The sequence below is a fragment of the Haliaeetus leucocephalus genome, unplaced genomic scaffold (assembly GCF_000737465.1).
Source record: "Haliaeetus leucocephalus isolate CR32 unplaced genomic scaffold, Haliaeetus_leucocephalus-4.0 Scaffold751, whole genome shotgun sequence".
Taxonomy (NCBI): Eukaryota; Metazoa; Chordata; class Aves; order Accipitriformes; family Accipitridae; genus Haliaeetus; species Haliaeetus leucocephalus.
In genome coordinates, this window is record NW_010973187.1 from 18,055,660 (window position 1) to 18,076,157 (window position 20,498).

At 46.4% G+C, this 20,498-nt stretch overlaps 1 protein-coding gene across 1 annotated transcript in view; it reads left to right on the forward strand.

Annotated features, from left to right (window-relative positions):
* The window catches only part of PLXNA4 (plexin A4), a 421,093-nt gene that overhangs the window by 349,616 nt on the left and 50,979 nt on the right, over positions 1–20,498 (forward strand). The window contains exons 12-18 of the mRNA XM_010581025.1: positions 1,707–1,858; positions 2,513–2,630; positions 7,861–7,997; positions 9,638–9,805; positions 15,471–15,564; positions 18,016–18,255; positions 19,075–19,221. Coding sequence (XP_010579327.1) covers positions 1,707–1,858; positions 2,513–2,630; positions 7,861–7,997; positions 9,638–9,805; positions 15,471–15,564; positions 18,016–18,255; positions 19,075–19,221 — 1,056 coding nt within the window. The remainder of the gene's footprint in view (positions 1–1,706; positions 1,859–2,512; positions 2,631–7,860; positions 7,998–9,637; positions 9,806–15,470; positions 15,565–18,015; positions 18,256–19,074; positions 19,222–20,498) is intronic.

The window sequence follows — 20,498 nt, forward strand, 5'->3', positions numbered from 1 at the left end:
TGTGATCATCTGCGCTATTAATTTATTAACCACTGTTGGTTCCCTGTATAGTGAGAGCAAAGACACACTCATTCAGGAGGTGGTTCACAGCACCTAAAATTAAATATCCTAAAATAAAATACCCCCTAAAAGTGCCAGGCTCTCTCGCCTTTTATTAAAGATGGACCTTCTAAAAACTGGCCTCTGGGTGGAAATTAGGCTAGCCCTGGTGCCAGGCTCAGCGCTGGGAAGCAGTCAAGAGCAGCCCTGCTCGTGCCAGTGCCTCGACTTTCCCTGCCAGTCTGACTGCTACGCGAGGGTCTATCTGCCAGCCCTAGATTCCCAGTTGGCAGAGCCATCGGCCGGCGGGTACAGACCTCGGACAGGGAATTCCCCCTTTCTCACTGCAGAGAGAGCCTTGCCAACGCTGGCAGATGGCAGCCATGGCATCCTGAACGGGCAGCCGGGAATACCCTTTGAAAGCAACGTTTGAAGCCCATTTCAACTAGCCGGTTGTATGGCAAAACATTTGGGCACGGTGAATGATTGGAAGGGCAGAACTGAGATAATTAAGGGCCAGCCCCATGATTTCTGTGTTGTTTCAATGTTGAGGAGACAACTCCAATGCTAATTTCCACCTGGCTCTGAAGAAAGGTGATGGATGTGATGCGGAATGCTTTCCCATGTACGCAACCCCTTTGCATGGGCCAGAAATATTGCACAGAGATAGAAAGCTCTGGGTGTAGGGTGAGGCTCTGCAATGGGAGGGAGAGGTGAGCTTTGGAGTTTGGGTGGTGCTTGGGCTCTGCTGCCCAACACAGCCACTGCTGAGCAAGACACAGCGATCCTACCCCTGCTAGGGTCTGGTGAAGGTCCAGACTGGGATGCAAACTTGATGTCGCCAGCCACCAGATTGGTTGGGATAGCCGCTCATCTCATGCTGGGGCTCAGGGGCCTCCCACCCCACAAATTTGTTGTCCTCCCACCCCACGAATTAGTTGTCCATGCTCCCATGCTGGCCCTTCCCCTGGCCCTGGCTCTCCCATGAGAGTAGCTGGAGCTCTTTCAGAAATACGTGTTGGCACACAGCAACTGCTGCTGCCGTCTTGATCACCGTCCACCTACTCCGTACCTAATCTGACATGCTGTTTCTCTTGTGTCTCAGCTGTTTTTTCAGGTGGACATTTTCAGCTGAGTTTGTGGTGCATGACCAACACCTACCTGCAGAACAGATCAAAAACTCCATGTGCTTTGGGCTGGGAATTTAGGATTTAAAGTGACTGGCTGAAGCCATCTGTGTCCTTTTTGTGTTCTTTCTCCCATTTCTTTCCACCGTGCCTCTCTCCTGCCTTTCCATGGTTCATGTCTATAAAGTGCAGAGCTCAGCTGCACAACCAGAAACCCCTGCTCCTACCTAGAAAACATCTCCTACTCATCTCTGGATGTTTTTCAAGTACTTAAAAGAGAGTAAATGAGATCTGAGGCAGATCTGGGGAGATTTTTGTATACTTTGAGGTTGGGGCATGCGTGATATATATTTGCAGGGGATCTGGACTGAGTGATGTATGTGGAGTAGGCTTATTCTCTCAGTTGTTCAGCATTCATAATTATGAGTCTCTCTAGTGGTCACAGAGACCTGATATTGCCTCTTCTTTCACCTGAGAGGATGCTGATGTCTTTACATAGGTGGTTTGATTATTCTCCTTTGTCTTGACTTGTTTCTCCAGATCAATCCAGTGACGGGTCCTCGCGAAGGAGGGACCAAAGTGACCATCCGTGGGGAGAATCTGGGGCTGGAATTCAGAGATATTGCGTCTCACGTCAAAGTGGCTGGAGTGGAGTGCAAACCGCTGGTGGAAGGGTACATCCCAGCAGAGCAGTAAGTTGGGTGTGTGGCAGACAGTGGGCCACAGCACACCTAATAACAGTCATTGCTACCTGTAGGGTCTTCTAAGGAGTCCATTCCACCCAACCTTGGAAGTGAGGAATGGAACATGCCATTCCTCACTTACAGCTCAGGAGCAAATAATCCGTTTATTACTGTATTTGGATTGCATATTTAGATAATCCTCACGGCATAAGCCCTGAAGTTATCCTCTTTTTTTCACATAACAGCCAGCACAAGGGTGTTCAATTCCAGTTTGGGGGGCAGCAGTCCCAAAAAGCAGCTGACTACATGCAGGAGTGATCATTAAGCCTCAAGGCTGCAGAGCTGTCCACCATGCAAGGCTGGAGGACAGAGGGACCCGCTGGGGTCAGACCTCAGCCCAGCATTTGTCTGTATATTTATTTAAGTGAAGCTGTGTTGATTTACACCAGCTAAGCATTTGCCGCGGCAAGTGCCAACAGCCAAAAGCCACCACTCTTTAAAGAATAACTTAGTCCACAGTTTGGACCCTGGATTGGAAAGAAGAGGACAGGTTAAGTCTACAGTCCATTCGCCAGCAATGTGGGCTGCTTACACCAATTCCGTCTTACCGAGACCACCAAACCATCCCTCAAACCTTGCTTTTGGTTCGTATTTTCTCCACAGGATAGTATGTGAGATGGGGGAGGCCAAGCCCAGCCAGCATGCCGGATTCGTGGAAATCTGCGTGGCTGAGTGCAAACCAGAGTTCATGGCGAGGTCTTCACAGCTCTACTACTTTATGGTAAGCTCCTGGGAGAAGTTCTCCTTGGCCCTGAAGGTCCCTGGTCCTCTTTGCTGCATCTATCCATTGTCCTTGACCATATTCAACCTCTAAGCTCTTCACTGCCATTCTGAGTGCACCAAGTTGTTCCTTCCATTTCCTTTCAAATCTTGTTACGAGCAAAAATAGCTTGCCTAATTAATGTTTTAACAATCTAATAATAGTCCAAATTATTAGTCCAGTTACAGTTACATACAGCCATGGTCCAAATTAGTACAGAAAATCCTCATTAATAGTTAAAAATGCTATACAGGAAAGAAAAAAGAAAAAGAAAAAAAAAAAAAGAAAATGGAAAAGAACTTCCCTAGTATCTCTAATATCTTACTTTTCCCAGGTGTGATATTCACCCTACTGGCATCCCTCCAGGCTCTACAGTTGAAAGCACCGGTGTCCTCCAGGAGAAACATAGGGGTTGCCACTAGTCATTACCACCCTGAGGTCTTCAGCAGGAAGGTTATGATGTTCATGGTGGGGTTGCTTCCTCCTCACTCTTGGGTTCCCCCAGGGGTATCTTCATCCCGCGTCTCCCCATCACCCGCTCCCTTCTCCCCGGTCCCCAGCACCAGCGGCAGAGCTGCCCAGCGCCCAGTCCCGGCACGCAAAGATCTGGTGTTTGCTGGGCAGTGCCTGCCCGGGGCGGCAGCCCTTGGCCATGCAGGGTGTCCCCAGCGCTGAGCTCAGGCAGGTCGGGCACGAGTCCTTGGCCATGGGACACTTGCCATCACAGGGACACCCGGCTCGGGGCACGGCAAGCCCAGAGACGTCCGGAGACCTTGCGGTGTCGGGTCAGTGCAATGTCCATGGTCTTCTGCTAGCAAGGACAAAAATTCCCATTGACTGGTCTACGGGCAGTCACCATAGCAGTGATGGAAGATGTAACATTCAAAGGGTGTTTGCGTTAGGTGGTCTTCTGGGTGTCCAGGAGAAGCAGTGCTGCATCCCAGTAGCAGTAGATCAGGAGGGACCAGTTCACCAGCCAGGCTGCAGGTGAGCTATAGAGTATGACTGGGGCTCAGTGCAATTAGGAAATGTTTTGGATGCTCCATGATGGAACGATAGACACCAGCAAGCTTGAGCTTCAGTTAGCTTTTAACAGTGAGTGGTTTGGAGAGAAGACTTAGCCATAAGGAATTATGAGATGATGTCAAAAGTCCCTAGGGATGGTGAGTGCTGGGATGACACGTACAACTTCTCAGTGCGTGCTGATGGCACTCAGAGAGCAGCCACTCTCCTCTTTTTAGAGAGGCTGCTGGGGCTGTGAAATTGGCTTGCTGGGGCATCAGTTTGCAAAGCAGTCAGAGGGGCTCTGGGCCTGATTCTGCACTACTCCTGGTGCAAGTTCAGCCTGAGACTGTCACTTTGCTGTGGTGAAAGCCTCATGGAAGAGGGAAGCAGAGCCAAACACATGTTGTACACTCAGCTTGGTTTTTTGCTCCTTTCTGATGATGCTAATTGTCCAAGAGACATGCTTATTCCTCTAAGGCCCCTTGCTGGGGACATGCAAGCATCGCCTGACCTTGATCTGTGCAGATCTGTGCAGGTTTGAGATGAGAGGGTCTCTGTTCCCATCAAAACTCTAGACCCCTGCAAGGGAACAGATCTTTTCTGAAATTATTCACATGCCCAAGCATTTTTTATGGTAAAGGGAACTGGTAATAAATGCAAATATCTTAGATTTCCCCCTTGAGCTAGAGAAATTGGTCTATTCTCTGTATTTTCTGATGTCACTCAGGTGCTACCATGGTGGGGGTAGAGAAACACCTTGAGAGATAGCCCCCACTAGGCAGACAGAAGGTCTCTTTCCAGGACATTACACTTCAGCGTGTCACCTTTGCTACTCTTGGAATTACTGTCCGATTTTGATCATCCGTGTCCGTCCGTGACAGCTTTTCCCTCCGCTTGCTGGCTTTCCGGCTGCCAGCTATCCCAGCCGTGCATGAGCTGAAGTCAACAGGGCTTTCTCTGCTGAATACCTCGATACCTTTGTGCTAGACAAAAAAAAAAATACAGACCTTCCCCACCCTGCCCATCATATGCCCTCTCCCGTGTCCCTTGCTTTCCTAGCGGGAGCTGTGTTTGTTGGCGTGGCTTGGCTTCCTCCGATCCTTCTGCCGGGAGGGTAGAGATGTTATTGCAGGCATCACAACATGCCTTGGCATCCTGCAACGGTGGGTGACAGCTTTAAGGGAAGGAAGATGTTTGAAAACTAAGGAAGGGCATCGCATGAGAGATAAATGTCGCTTTCTGACGCATAGCAAATCCTCTGGAAAACTGCTTTTCAAAAGGTTTGGAGCAAAAGAGAGCCAAATTTGGCCGATAGGTTCAGCCTTCCCCACTCCTGCAAGAATTGGAAGACATGATATTTTGAACTCAACAGAGTATTTAATTTCAATGTTTTAAAAAAGAGGTAGCTTAGTTTATAGATGCTAGAACAATTCTTCTCCACATTTCTAACCAGAACTTTTAAATTCAAAATGCTGTTAGTTTGTTTTATACTCATCTGTGATCAAAAATGCAAATTGCATTAGAGAGTACAATAAGCCAAAATGGATACAAAGCATTTGGTTGTAGGCTAAAATTAAATTTATGGTGATCTAAATGAAAATAATTTTTTTTTTTTTTAAGTTATTCATTTTGTTGCTATGATTATTGCCATGGTCTTTCAATCAAAAAACCCTTCCCTTCGCTTTTCAATTCGGACGCTGAAGCAATTTTGCTTTTATTCTGGCTTTGGATGAGAATATTATGGCTCAGTGCAGGTGATGTGGGCTACTCTGATCGCACCTCTTCTGGGTCTGCCTCTAAAATCCTTGTCCCAGGAGAGCATTCGCAACAGGTCTCCCTTCCATCTTTCCCCTCCTGCTGCTACTGTTGAACCTATAGAAAGGAAACCCAGGCACACAAGCTGTGTGTGAGTCACATCTTGCTCTGCCCTTGTTCCCGGGAGGAATTAAGTGGGAACCAAGGTCTTGACATGCGCCATGAGGTCAGTTTAGGCACAGCTCTGATGGCAGCTTCTCTGTGCACAGCCTGTGTGGAGGAGGTACTGGAGGAAAGTAAAGGGTTGGGGAGCAGAGGAAAGTAGGCAGGCTCCTAGAAAAGTACAGAAGATTTCCTGTCCTCTTTCCCTCATTGTCACTGTCCACTTCAGCCTGTTACAGATCCACTAGATCCCGTTGCGTTTTCCAACACCTTTCACCAGCAAAGAAATAGTAAATAGTCTAGAGGCTGAGTTTTACTGCAAACATGCTGTGCAATATTTATGAAGGCCACTGTGAATAATTAATGGTTTATCGCAACTTTGAAAGCTTAGCCACAAACCCTTTTGTAAGATCGGCACGAAACACAGCAACGCTTTGCCAAGGAGCGTTGCTGCTGTAGTTCTGGTCTGCAAGGATCCTCAAAAGGCCACGGCCAGTTTATTTACCTCTGTGGAGAGGGCAGGAAACCCACCCACGGGTGGGACAAGGGCTCTGGGTCTTTAACTCAAATGTTCCTCTGTGGTTTGTAAAGCAGATACTATTGCAGCGCTGTCGTGTAGGCTGCGTGCACCGAGTTGGTCATTCTCAACCCCTTTTCTCCCAGGTGGGAGGTCACGTCCCAGCAGCAGCCATCGTGGTCAGCAGTAGTTTGCACTGGTGGTGGTGGCCATCAATAAGGGATTAAAGAGGAGCTGCCATCAGAGCTTGAGGTGGTACCCTAAAAAAGGAGGAGCACTACACACTGAAGTGCATCTTTTGCATCCACATACTCTTCCTGTATCTTTTATCCCAATAACAGCTGGTAGAGAATATTCCCAGAAAAAGTATAAAAACAGTTTCCAAACCATCATGCCAAAACCAGTCAAGTTTAAACACAAGAAGCATCCAGCTCTGACAATATATTTTGCTACAGAGCTATATGTCTGATTTTCATGTTCAGCCCTTCCTCCGAGCGGTAGCTGCATTTTGAACAAAAGCAAAGTGGAAACCTTGCCGCAGTTTTTCAAAATGATTAGCCAGAGGGGGGACAGGGACAGAGAGGGCTCTGTGTGTGTGAAACAGGGAGCTGTGATGTGTGTCAGGTAGTTTTATAAACATGGATTAATGGTCTCCAAAGCTCAATAAGGTGACTGCGTGATGTACCTGCTCGTTCAGAGGAGCTGAGGAGAGCTTCAAGCATTTGTGTCATCATTCTTAAAGAGGGGAAAAAAATAATCTTCATTTAAATGCATATAGTAGCTTTTCACTTGGGACTGAAAGGAAAGTTTTTCTATTAAAATGCAAATGAAAGAATAAACTGTAACTCCAAATTTCTCCCTGAAAATGGATGTCTCCTCTCTGCATTGTGGTAACAGGGTGATCTGTGCCTTCGGAGTACAAGTATTTTATCTTGATTTTGGGAAGAAGGGAGAGCAGGAGGGTAAGAAAAAGAGGTTTGAGATTTGTGGCCCCTAAAGGAATTGTGTCCCTTTTAGATATATTAACACAGCACCATGTTCTGTTTGGAAAAGAGGCTCAGAAAATCAGCAGAAAAAAGAAAAAGGTGCTCATCTGGACAGTGCTCCTTCTTGTAGTATTTCAGAGTACATCTCAACATGAGCACCGCCGTGCTGTATCGGTGCAGGACACTCCTGCAGTACTAGACTCTCTCAGCACCCAAGTCTGATAAGAAAAAGAGAAAGATTTGGGGTCGTGCGATGGGCATGTGGAAGAGGCAAGACATGAGCTCAGATGCTCTGCTCAACCACAGCTCTCCTCCTTCCCAGGGAAAAAGCCCATGAGCACAGGGGGAGTTTTTGGGCATGTCTCTGGAGCTATACAGCAGGTTCTGTTCCCTTCTCAGATCAATAGGGTTTATAGTAATCTTTTCAAGACTCGATCATTTTCATCACTTGTGAACTCTGTAATTTGGAGGTGGAGAGTCCCCATTAAGTTCCAATCAGCCAATTCAAGACCTGGTTTGTCTTGCAGAGGTTAGGGGTTAGGTCTGAACTCATCCCACCAAACTTGACATTCAAGCAGGGTGTCTGTGATAGGACTGGTGTCACCCTAGGCTCCTCTGTTGGCCAGAGGATATGGTCATCTTCTGAAGTCCAGCTAACGTATGATTAACCCCTGGGGTTGCCTACCTCTCTCCATCACTAAAAGGAGAGAGGGAAGGTACCTATGCTCCTCTGCTGTGTTTTCAACACAACCCTTTGCCTTCACAGACTCTGACACTCTCTGATCTCAAGCCGAAGCGGGGACCAGTGTCGGGTGGCACCCAGGTGACAATTACGGGCAACAACCTCAACGCGGGCAGCAATGTCATCGTGACCTTTGGGCGACAACCCTGCCTCTTCTACAGGTACAGATGAGTCCTTCCTACTGTACGTGCCTGAGTCTGAAAGATGTGAGAAATTATAGTCAAGAAACTTCTTCTGCAGCCCAGAGACCTGCTCCCTCAAGTGCCTCTTTTGCCTGTGGCCATGTCTATTCAGCAATGGGACTTTTGTATTCTGCACCATGCGCAACCTTACTGTGTGTGTTTTCGGGTGGGAGCATAGGATTTATTTCATTGTTTTGATTGGTGTTTGATGTGCTTTTTTCCATGGCCCCTTGTCAAGTTTCGCTATGATTCTCCACGGTCCTATGCTTTGCTACTTGCTCTGGGAGTACGTTGTTTAAAAGATTCATTTTCATGTCCCTGCTTTAACAGAGGTGACAAAGAAGATCTGACAACATTGGGTCTAAGTATTAAAACACCTCCCTTTTATCCCAGAGTAGTCCTGTAGTGCTAAGAAATGGATGATTTGTAACATTTTCGCTCTGGGTTGGCTCCTGTTCAATTGCAGTTCAGAGAAGCTTAATGTCAGTGTTACCTGCTGAATGTTCCCTGATCCCTGTGAGAATGAGCCTGAATCCTGTTCCCAGGGGCTCCCGCAGCTCAAAACTACCCAGTGCAACACATTTCGCTGCCAGTATCAGTGGAGGCTGAAGATGAAGTTGGCACGTTTCTCCCAGCCTGTCCTTGGCAGAAGAAGGGCTCATTCAGAGGAGACCTGGGACCGCTGTCCTGGGGCAATGCCCTTCCCTCTCCTGCCTCTGGGGAACCTGTTTAGCTGCCTGTCATGACTGTGCTGTGTTTCAGCATCTATAATTCAGGAGGGTGAAGTCACAGCTTGTGATTTAAAAGGCCAAGTGGGAACCACAGCTGCTTGAGGATGCTTACTGAAAAGATCGGGGAGTTTTAGGAGGGATTGAGCGTGGTCTTTCAGGGGAATTTGGAGGGTGCAGTCAGTGAAGGCGAGTGCCATGCTGCAAGGGAAGGATGCACCCTGCTTTATCCTTTCTAGGGATATAAGATGAGGCTGAGGGTGCTTGGAGCCTGGCTTTTTGCCTCTTTTTGCAAGGTAAGGGCCACTGGAAAATTCCAACCTGGAGCTGGTTTTGAGATCTGCCCAAAAGGAAAGGTTTATGCAGAATACTCTTTGAGTATAATCACAAAATGATTCCCACTACATTAGCACCTCCCATGCAAAGGTCCCAGGCACACTGCAAGCTGCACTTAAACAAGGCTTACAGTCCTAATGCAAAGTAAACTTTATTATCCCAGACTGGAAAGCTGAGGTGCAAACACCCCTTTTTATGAGCTGCTGCTGCATATGTCTGCAGGCAGGAAGGAAACATCCATCAAGTATTTAATCACAAAGAAATACTTCTGGAGAGAGGTCTGTTTTGGACTTCTCTTGGGGTTTAGTTTTCACTCTGAGACCTGAGAAATGATGACTCTTGTGGTTTTATTTAAACTAGCGAAAAGGCAATGTTACTTCCTCACATAAATGTGTCACGCTGTTCACAGCATATTCCTGTAGCAGTGAGTTTCACCACTTCACAGAGCATAGGTTAAGGTCACAGGACATAAGAGTAAGTAGCTGGGCTCTTTTTGGCACCATTTGGTTTGCTGCTGGTAGTGCCTGGTTTATATCTACTTGCTTCTGCTCACAGGAGATCTACCAAGCACATTGTCTGTAACACCACTGCCTCAGATGAAGGATTTGAGAAGGTGAAGGTGTCTGTGAGAGTGGACAAGGCCAAGATACATCAGGAGTTGCAGTATGAGTATGTAGAGGATCCAACCATCCTCAGGATCGAGCCTGATTGGAGCATCTTCAGGTAAGCATGGACCCCCCCTACCACCTCCCATGGTTTTCTAATGCAGCACTGGTGTGTTCATATCAGTCCTGGGTAGAGAAAAGTGCTTTCCAAGCATTGTGTTCACTAAGAAATAGGTTTGTGCAGAGCTTCTTCCCAGAGCCTGAGACCATGAGGGCTGGTAAACTTGCCTCCTGGGAAGACCAAAAGGCGAGCAGTGCCTTGTGCATTCCTTGTAACACCTTGGATGCTCAATCTGTGTCTGTGCTCATGTGTACCCCAGGACAAAATTTCCACAGAGTCTCAGGAGGGATGGGCAGGAGCCATCCTTTCTCCAAACAAATTCCGCGTAGTCCAAACCTAAATGATCCTGCACCCCTCCTTCACTAGCAGAGCAAAGCTTCCTGGCTTAATGCAGCAAAATCCAGCTTCCAATGCTCAACAGAAGCTTTCCTTGGAGACTTTGTGCTTTAATTACAAAGGTAGGTGCAGCAAGTCTCCAACCTGGTGTTGAAGCTTTCTCCCTCTTTACTGCAGCCCAGGGTTTATCTCCAGCACCAGGATGCTCCTGTCTGAGTAATGTTACGGACCACTGGGGCTGGTTAAACTACACGTTTGTATCCCTAAAAGCTGCAATTCCTAGTGCTTCTGGTCATGACTGTGTTTCAGGCCCCATCAGGCTGGGTCCACGGCTTTGCATGGCAGCAGGACCAGTCACTGATCTCCTAAACAGAGGCATAGATGTCATAACTGTGCTTAGCGAAGTGAATCTCCTTTGGGTTTGAAAGCAGCAACTCCTACCTTTCCCACAGCCTTCACGGACTGAGCATTGCTTGTTTGGCTGTCATGCCTGAAAGCCCCAGGGCTGTCTCCCGAGATGAAACACAAAGGGAGCCCTGGTCCCTGCCCTATCAAACAGCCTTCCTCCTCGTTAGGCATCCCTTTTTCTCTTCATCCCATTGATGCTGCTTTGGTGAATTCAGAGGGTTCACATGAAGGTGTCTGAGAGGAGCATTTGCCCTGGTTGTGGAAGGCATCAAAGTGATACCCAAATGCTCTCAGAAGCCTGCAGAAATGGCCTCGGGAAGAGAGAAATTGGTCATTAAATGCAGTGGTATTTCCTTGAAAAGATACAAAATAAAAAATCTTAGTCTCCCCTCGTTCATCCATGGCAGCTCGCTGCTTCCCTGTCAAACTGGACTGATGGGGGTATCTGGGGATTAGGAGCAGGGCTTGTAAATCCCCCCGGTTCAGCTCCCATCCAGAAGATGTTTTCACAAATCAATTAGTGCTTTTAATTACCGTGAAGGAATTTACCGATTTAGCCGGATTGAATCTTTGCACATTGGGCCAGAAGCTTTAGTGTCTGGATTTTCCATTTGGGGGTTTTATTTTCAGTCAGAGTTCAGGTTATCAGTGAAATGAGAAATCGCTTTACTCCCTTCCTTATTAAAGTGAGTTCAGTGCCGGTTAAAAGGTGCAAGACTGACAGCCTAGGAGAGTGAATTCCCCTGTTATCCCCAGGAAAGTTGCAGCACGGGGACCTTCCTCCGCCTGGCCTCAGGTCTGGCTGGGAGATGAGAGGAGAAGCTCTCCAGAGCCCATTTACTCCTTGGTTTCTCTGCTGAAGCTGCCAGCAAGAGATGAAGAAACAGCCAAGGAGATGCTTTGGGTATATCGGCAAAGCTTTGCCCAGGCTGGGGTTGCAGAGACTCTGCATCCCATTGCTTGCTGCCTTGGATCTCCCATCCCACCTCCCAGCATAAAGGGAATTAAGAAGAGGTGCTTGTTTAGTGGGTGCCAGCTTACTTGCAGGGGATGTAGCTGCCAGGATGGATGACTGGGACTCTACCTGTCTCATCATTCAGGTACCACCTCTACCCTTTGCTCTTTTCAGCGTCTCTGAAATCAGAAAGCATCCACTTGAGCGTTAACAGGTGCCTCATTTTAACCAGACCTACGCGCTTTCATCCTCTTCCTTGTGCACTTTTGAACCACTCCAAACGTGCATAACCTTGGAAGAGGGTGCAGAGAGAGAAGATGCAATATCCAGGATTATCACTGTGGTTCAGGGTGTCCGGGACAGTTTTAAACACTCTAATTATTAGTTGTGGACCTCCGTCCAGCAGGTCATAATGGAGACAAGCATTGGAGTAAAGCCTCCCCACACAGAGCTGGATGAAAGCGCAGCCAACTCTGGGCTGAAATAAGTTAGTCTAGACACGTGGATCTGGAGATAGACCGAGGAGGCTGTTCCTCAGTATATTTGTTATGCGGTATGATTCATTACAGCAAATCCACTGTGCTTCTCTGATTCATCACTCCTGGCTGTGGGGCTAAGCTGTTTTGAGGGATAGATGATTGCTACTAAACCAGCTTTGCAAAATTAGTGAATGAATGTACTGAGCCTGGCTTAAAACCTTCTCAAGTGCCATTTTCCAAGACAATAAAGAAAAGATTACTGCTAATTTATTCCCATAGCCAAAAAAAAAAAGAGTCATACAGGGCTGGCAGGTAACTAGAATTTTATGAGGCTCCATTAATACTTTTGATCTGGGTTTGATTTGAGTTACGTCCAGCAATTATCTGGGTCTGCAGACAGAAAATTATACTCAGAGCTTTTGGGACAATAAAGAATTAAATTAAGAAAGCTTGTAGACTTGGCACCTCTGTTATTTTGCTGGGCAGCAGCATGTCTCTGGGCTCTGATCCGACCTGGTCGAGAAGTGGCCATGACTGGGCATTCACCTGCAGACGCAAAAGGCAATGCTGGTGGTTTTCATGCAAAGGCAAGCAACAGTTTTATTTGCTTGATTTGCAAGCCAGAGAGGCTTTGGGGGTGATTTCACGTCTTTAGCAAACACAACTTCTTTGGCTTTTTTTTCAGAGAAAAGGCCCCTCTCTGATCTGGTGCTGTGGCTGTGCTTAATAACTGCGGTCTGAGCCTGCAAGCTCAGTTTCCAAACCAAATACAGAATTTTTAACACATGGATTTAAAACTGTGTGCACAGACTTGCTTGATTAAATGAAAGTATTTATGTATATATACACAGACTCATATATCTGTACATATGCGCACACATTTGATATGTCTGGAACACGTAAAACTTTCAGCTGAGTAAAGATACAAAATGCCTTCTAGTTTGAATCAGGAGAGATTCATAATAAATATAATAATAAATTATAATAAAAATTATAAAGGCTCACAGCCAAAAATCCAGAAGAACCAGGACAGTGGAGAAAGAACAACTCGGTTTATATCCTTCTTTTCTGGTTTCTGGTGAGCCAGCTCTCCCGAGGTGATATCAGCAATACTTAAAGTGAAGCTGAATTTTGAGGCAAGGGTATTTTTTCTATAAGGCAGCGAGGGGGAGGTCTCTTGTAAGTGGATGTATGACTTCAGAAGAGATCCCCTGTGCGTTCAAGAGAACTCAACCATCCAAGCAGATTTTATGGAAATGGCAAAATGTAGTTTTACCCCATAAAATTTCCCATTAGAAATTTCCCATCTCAGCTGATGGTTTCAGAGAGCAAGATCTTGAGGTACTCTGCCAAACTCAAGGTCAAATGTTGTCCTGACTGTGGATCAGTCTGTACAGGCATTGCTTGAATGAAAGACCATAAGGAACCTCTCAGACAAGTGTCACAGGAGCACCTGCCCAAAGATATTGTTGTGACAATGCTCTTTGGCAGAACTCATGGCTCATTACTCCAAATTTACAGGCTTCTTGGTTACATAGGCTATGTTTAAACTAGTAAGTACTTAATCCCGGTCTATTCTTTGGTCCTGAAGCTAGTGAGCATGCATAGCCTTCATCCATACCACCAATGATCTTTCCTCCTTCAAAGAAATTTTAGCTTCATCTATCCTGCTTGTTGGGAGTGCTCCCTGGCCCTTGCTATCCCTTGAACCATGACCAGGCATTGCCTGGGGTACTACTAACAGCTTATCAGCATCCATGGCCACCAGCCAGTGGTTGAGCTGGTGTCCTGACTGTTTGGTTTATCAGTGTGGGTGTAACTGGAGGGGCTGAAGCACGGTCCCAGCTGGCGCAGCCAACTCACTGAAACCCCATAGCTACACTGCTGAGCAGAGATGTATATTTGCCTTCATTCCTACCTGCCCCATCTAATTAATAATGGAAGATAAATGAGGAACATGGAAAACAAAGGTCAGAACTGGAGATCTGTTGGCCAACACAGGCTTCTTCCTTACAGTGTGTTTATCGTCTGGTGTTTTCTCATTTATAAGGCACTTCTTTCACCTTTCATGTATGTGTAGGTTTACCTGGAGGCAGGAAAGGGATTTTGAACTTCTCCCAATCCCACTGATTTCCACATGGCCTCCCATTCTCAGCCAGAGCACTCCAGGAAATAAATTGTAGCCTGGACAGTTCCCAAGGCGAGTTATGGAGGCAGGTGCCAAAACTGATGAGAGCACTCCTCACCCCGGGAAACCCTCAGGGATGGGGCCGCCTGTTGATGACATTTCCTCATCCTGCCCTGGCTGCGTGAGCCCTGACAGCTGAAGGGTTTTGCTTTCTCAGATAACTCTTCCCCTTTCAGCCCTTGCATCCCATTGCCTCCGCCACAGTTCTGCAAAGGGAGAGCTCACCCTGGTAGAGCAACGCTGTTTTGATTTGGGATGGCCAAAGCTGTCTATGGTGAATCCTTCCCCTCAACACAACGTTCAAAGCCATGCATCAGCTCCTACTGAAGCCTGGGAATGCTCCTTTGCAGATTCCTTCCTCCCTCCCCTCTGCTCCCCAAAGTCCCACAAACAGTGCTGCTGGCTGCAGCTGCAGGAGGCAAGGGAAAGGAAAGAAGGGTGTTTCGGAAAGCTGTTTCCTTCTGGTGACACTTACTGCAGGGAATAAGAAGGCCTCTGTCTACATCTCCCCATCTTAAGCTGGGCTGAGATACGTTATAAAAGCAAGAAAATCTACCAAATGCAGCGCCATGGCTTGTATGAATCGTCTTTCTCAGGAAACAGTCCTTGCCTGAGCAAAGGGGCACTGTGACTGGAAATCTCTATTCTGTCATATGTTGGATCTAACACACATGGCAGAGCTTGTCTGCCTGGATCACCAAATAGAAACTGAGCAAATGGCTTGTGCACACCAAGGCTGAACACTTTGTCTCTGTTTCTACTAGATGCTGCAGGCCCAGGTTCCTGGCAGCACTGAAGTGGGTTCACTGAGGTGACATCTTATTCAGGGTGATGTTTTTATAGCAGGTGTAATATGCAAGATAGGACTGCAGCCCTCGACCAAGGTAGCACTGAATCCTCAAGAGCTGATTGCACAGGACAGTATCTATGAGGATTTTTGGGGGCTCCCTTCCTTTAAGTGATATAAGAGATACAGTCTGTGGGCCATTCTGAAGAGCCCCTGTTAAATTTCCCACTCTTCTCATTACTGAAGCTTGTGATTGCTGCGTCTTAACAATGAAAAACACCCAGATGCTGCTTGATGTGACAGTTTTAGCAAGGATGTGGGTTTACTTCTTTCTCACCTTATGAATGAAGGAAAATTTTTTTGTTTTGTTTTCCCTTCCTATGGGACTGTGAGATGTGGTCAGACACTTTGCAATCAACACTTAGGAATACAGATAACCCATTGCTGGTGCAGTCGGTCCTGATATCTATAGCTGGGTTCATGCACTTCTTTCATTTCTTCTTCTCTAGCGGCAACACACCCATTGCAGTGTGGGGAACTCACCTAGACCTGATCCAAAACCCTCAGATCCGGGCAAAGCATGGTGGAAAGGAACACGTCAACGTGAGTATGGCTGCTGAGCTGGGGATCACAGGAGGGTACATGTCCGAGGTCGTGATAGGGTCTGGCTACCAGCTCTGGAGGTTGAAATCTCCTATTGCATCCAGAAAAGAGGGGATGACTTGCTTTCAGAAAGATCACCCCATCATCTCTCCGTGAAGAAGCACAGGACCAAAGAGGAACCAGAGAGAGGCATCACAAAAGTTTGTTCAGCTCCTGAGCCTGTTTCTTCTGTTGGCTCAGGGATATCTGCCCTCTCTCTTGGCCCATGTATGACCTACATTATTTATCAGCCATGCCCATGCATAAGTAGACCCAAATTCAGATTATTAGCTGAGCATGCTGGTATCAGAAGGGACTGTAAATAATACTCTTTGGTACTACTGTGTCCACTCCCTGGACTATTTGGGATCCTGCAAGAGTGTATCCAGGTTTAACCAGCTAGATTTACAGCCTGATTCAACTCTCAGTGACCACTGAGGATCAGATGTAGCTCTGTAGAGACCAGCAGAACTTTACCAAGATCTGGGAGGACAATTCACTTGGAAAGAGCCAATTGCCAGTAGCTGCTGAGCAGCTCCTGATAGAGCTATAAAAGGTGTGAGTTTAGCACCTCCAATGAGGAAACTGAGGAGCAGGAAACATCTGCTGGTACCTCCAGTAAGTTGGATGATGGGGCCATGCAACAGCGTCTGAAAAGGTGTTGTCTGTGTATGGGCACTTCTTGGGACAACACGTGAAAAAACATCCCAGAAGAAGCAGCTCCAAAAGCAAAAAATACAGAAGGACTAATTGGGGTGGGGGCAGAAAGTCCAGATCCTCTGCATTTCTCAGGTTTTAAGATTAATCCATGGGCTTTCCACCCAAGGTTCTCAAAACACTTTGTGGACATTAAAAAAATCTACTGCCACATGAGCAGCGGTGAAGCTGTGGTAGATCCGAAAAGAAAATGCAGGAATATGGGGTAGATTAATTTGCATCTGCAATTTTCAAATTGAGGAACCTAAATTTTGGTCTTATCCCAACTCTGCCATGAACTAATAGCTCCCTTCATAAAGCCAAACCCAAAGCAATTTTGTCACCTCTCCAGATTCAGGAAATAGCTGTTGAGATTAGCTTCTTGGTCTGATGTGGATCTTGTCTGGCAATCTTCCAGTCCTTCATGAACTCTGCGAAAGCCCTGGTCTGACTGATTATGCATATTCATAGGTATGGTTTGGTAGTATGTTGTATTTCTTGGTACAGCACAGCCAAACACTCACCTAGCTTTCCTGCAGAATTAGAAGCCTGCATAACTTCATCTTATTCTTCCAGCAGACTCCAGCTCTTGTCTGACACAATGGTCTCAAACAATCATGCCATCGTACAGATGATGACGCCTATTCATCATCTCAAACATGCTCGTGTAGAACTGCCCATCAGTTTTGTGCTGGGAAGTACTCTGGTGCCTTTTCTTCCTTGTAAGAGCTGTTACAGCAAAGAACATCTGACTTTACAATATAAAACTGGCTGGTCCAGGTCACTTACCTCTCTATTGATTTGAGCCAAAGCAATATTAACACTTGAGCTACGCTAGCTGTGATAATGAGTTTGCTGTCAATGCTGGAGATATTGGAGTAGTTTGGAGAAGATTCTCATACCAAGCACAGTCGGGATCCCACAGAGCTGGTGCTGTTTCCCCACAGAGCCTGTTGGTTCCTGGTGAGACCAGGATGTATTGTGCTAGCAACCACAACACAGAAAGATGAAGGCTCAGATCCTGAAGGACAACCAGATATCTAATTCCTAGTTGTTTAAAATGGGAGTCAGGATAAAACACCTTTCACAATCTATTATCCATGTCTCAAATACACGAAAGAAGCAGCGTTTTGACAGGGCTGGAAGTCAACTTCAGGGTTTCCTGAGTCCTACCCAACTGTCTTCACCACTCCTGCTTCCTGGGCTTCATTCCAGGTAACCTGATGGTCAAACAGGAGTCCTGGGCACAACTGAGCATGCACCGGACATACACTTTTGGACTGATTCCCCAGAGTGTGAGAGCTAATTGCAGGGTGGTAGTGAGGCTTCGACTAGTCTCTGCCATACAAAAAAAAAGGAAGAAATTTCTGTTTCCAGAAGGAAATAGGTTAGGGGAAGATGCTCATTCTGGCAACCCCAGAGGCTGAGCCACCTCAGGGAAGAAGCACAGGATGCCCAATTGCAGTGCAAACTGCCCCACACACCTGCCCCAGAAAAACTTTCCTAATCCCTTCCCAGCCTTGACTGCGTGATGGGGATGGGGTATGTTTTGAAGCAGTGGAGCACCAGCCTGTCCCACGATGACCAAGGAAGTCTGTTCTTCCCTGTCCTCTGGCAGTAGGTAGGCTAGCATTTCACTGGGAGGTATCATCTGCCCACCAAGAGGGCTGGGGGCATTTTCCATAAACTCTCCTTGTGTTGGGTTTCTTTTTCCAGAACTGCGAGGTGCAGAACAGCACAGAGATGACCTGCCAGGCTCCAGCACTGGCTGTTGACCCCAATCACCAGTCTGAGCTTGCTGAGCGTCCAGAGGAGTTTGGCTTCATTCTTGACAACGTGCAGTCTCTGCTGATTCTCAACAAAACCAACTTCACGTACTACCCAAACCCAATCTTTGAGGTTTTCAATCCCTCGGGGATCCTGGAGCTGAAGCCAGGAAGTCCCATCATACTGAAGGTGAGGTGGGGACCAAGGACTGGATGAGGAAAGACAGACAAACACTTGCCACCCATTGCCTCTTTGTGTCTGCCAGCACCCCACAAATCACAGTGGCATCCCAATTGCATCCCAGAAATTTCCTTCACTTGTTGCACCTACTGTATCTTATCATATCAGAGTCACCATCTGCAAGCACAAATCACTGCTCAGCATCTGCCAATACCCATAACTAAAAAATATAAACTCCTGCTGCAGCTACCTATGTGCAGCCTAAATTTGTACCCACTGCTGTTCACCGGAGAAGAACGTTTTCTACCACTGCAACAGGGCTGGTAATTAAATACCCAACTGTATTTCTTGGGTTTTCAAGAGCTTCCTCTCACCCCTGGTTAAATCTGACACCAGTCCTTTGTGATTTCTGTAATCTGGACAGCAATACAGAGAAGTAATTTTATGATTGAGCATTTCCGTATCAGAACTTTTAAGTGGTGAACATGCAAAGAAATGATTGTGCCTGCAGAATACCTTTTTGCATGTTTGGCCTGAATAAGTTTTGTGAGGATCTGCTTGTGCAAGACTTAGAGGCAACATTTCTCATTTAGTTCCAGAGAGAGAGGAACAGAACAGACTGTTTTGACTGATGACAGTCTGTAGCCATCCAAGCTGTCCTCTGCATGACTTTCTAAATTGGCTTTTCTCTGTGTTAGCTAATAGTGAACCACAAATGTCAAGTGCAATGTTAAATCTTGTGTCACAGGAGCAAACTAGAGATGGAAGGCAAACTCTTTCCTAACATGGTTTTTTTTGGGGGGGGTGGTGATATTCCTTTCTATCTAGGGCAAGAACCTGATCCCACCAGTGGCAGGAGGGAATGCCAAGCTGAACTATACGGTTTTGGTTGGTGAGAAGCCCTGTGCAGTGACCGTATCAGATGCGCAGCTACTGTGTGAGTCCCCAAACCTCATCGGACGGCACAAAGTGATGGTAAGTGGTGCTTAATCCTCAGCCTTCCCTCCCTGGGTGGGTTGAGAGGGCACACCAATACTGAAGAGCTGGCAGAGATCACCCAGGAGTGCATCCCCATTTGCCTTCTGTAGATCCCATAAACATCAGGGCCCCTTCTTGTTATAATATCCCAATCAAGAGTAATTTGGAGAAGTAGAAGAGCAGAAGAGTAACCTGGAGACCTTTGTGGACAGTGAGAAACCTTTCATAATCAAGTCCCTTTAGGAAAGTTTGCCTCTCTTCTGTTTTTGTATGATCTGTATGAACCCTAGATGCTCAATAAGTTCATATATGTAACGTGTTTCCTACATGCAATACTTTGTTAAATTCAGCACAGTCCCCAGCAATTACTAACATGCTGGTGGCTAAAATTTGCTTTTATGTAGGAGAAAAAAAATATGATATGGACAATAGTGTGACTGGACTTTGAGGTTTTGACATCTATACAACTTAGTATGCTCCTGCATATCCTTCCTGGAACCTGTGAAAAATGGACCTAGTGATTACATCAGAGGGAGCTTCTCCTCCTCTCACCATTGATTTATTCACTCCTTCTTTACTTTCCTCTCAGTCATTTGCATTCCTCAGTGCTGTTGCTTGATAAACAGCACATCAGCAAACTCATCTGAGTTGTACCAAGCTGTGGGTGGAAACACAACTAAAGCTAACAACTGACATCAGGCATACAGATGACCAATGTTTCTCATTCCCTGTGATCAACTTTCTTTCACCTCTCTGTTGCCCTCCCAAAGCTGTATCTGTCACATATTTATTTATTTCAATGCAGTGACACTCATAGAGGTTGATGGAGACATGCTGCATGGCTCTTTGAAAAGAGAGTTTTCTGGGTACTTTTAGAAAATAGAGTTTACGGTGACCATTTTGGGTCTCATTTGTGACTGCTGCAGGGAGACCTCCTACTGGCTATTTAACTTCTCTGTGCCAAAGTTTGTCATCTGGAAAATAGAGGTAATAATCCTTTTCAGCCATGCAAATATACCGTGGCTCTTGATTCGTTGTAAAGCACATTAAGACACTCCAAGAGGAGCAATAATGAAGGGAGAGATTTTCTCTATGTGAATACCAAAGCTTTTGAACAAGGCAATATATGTTCCCTGTCATTTTCATGAATATAATTAAACATATGGTTAGTCAGAGATGGACAAAGCCAATCCTAGAGAGACAACACTCAAAGTCAGGTGAGCAATAATCAACCCCTGGGGATCAGGGAGGATGAACATCTGGTCAGGTCTTAC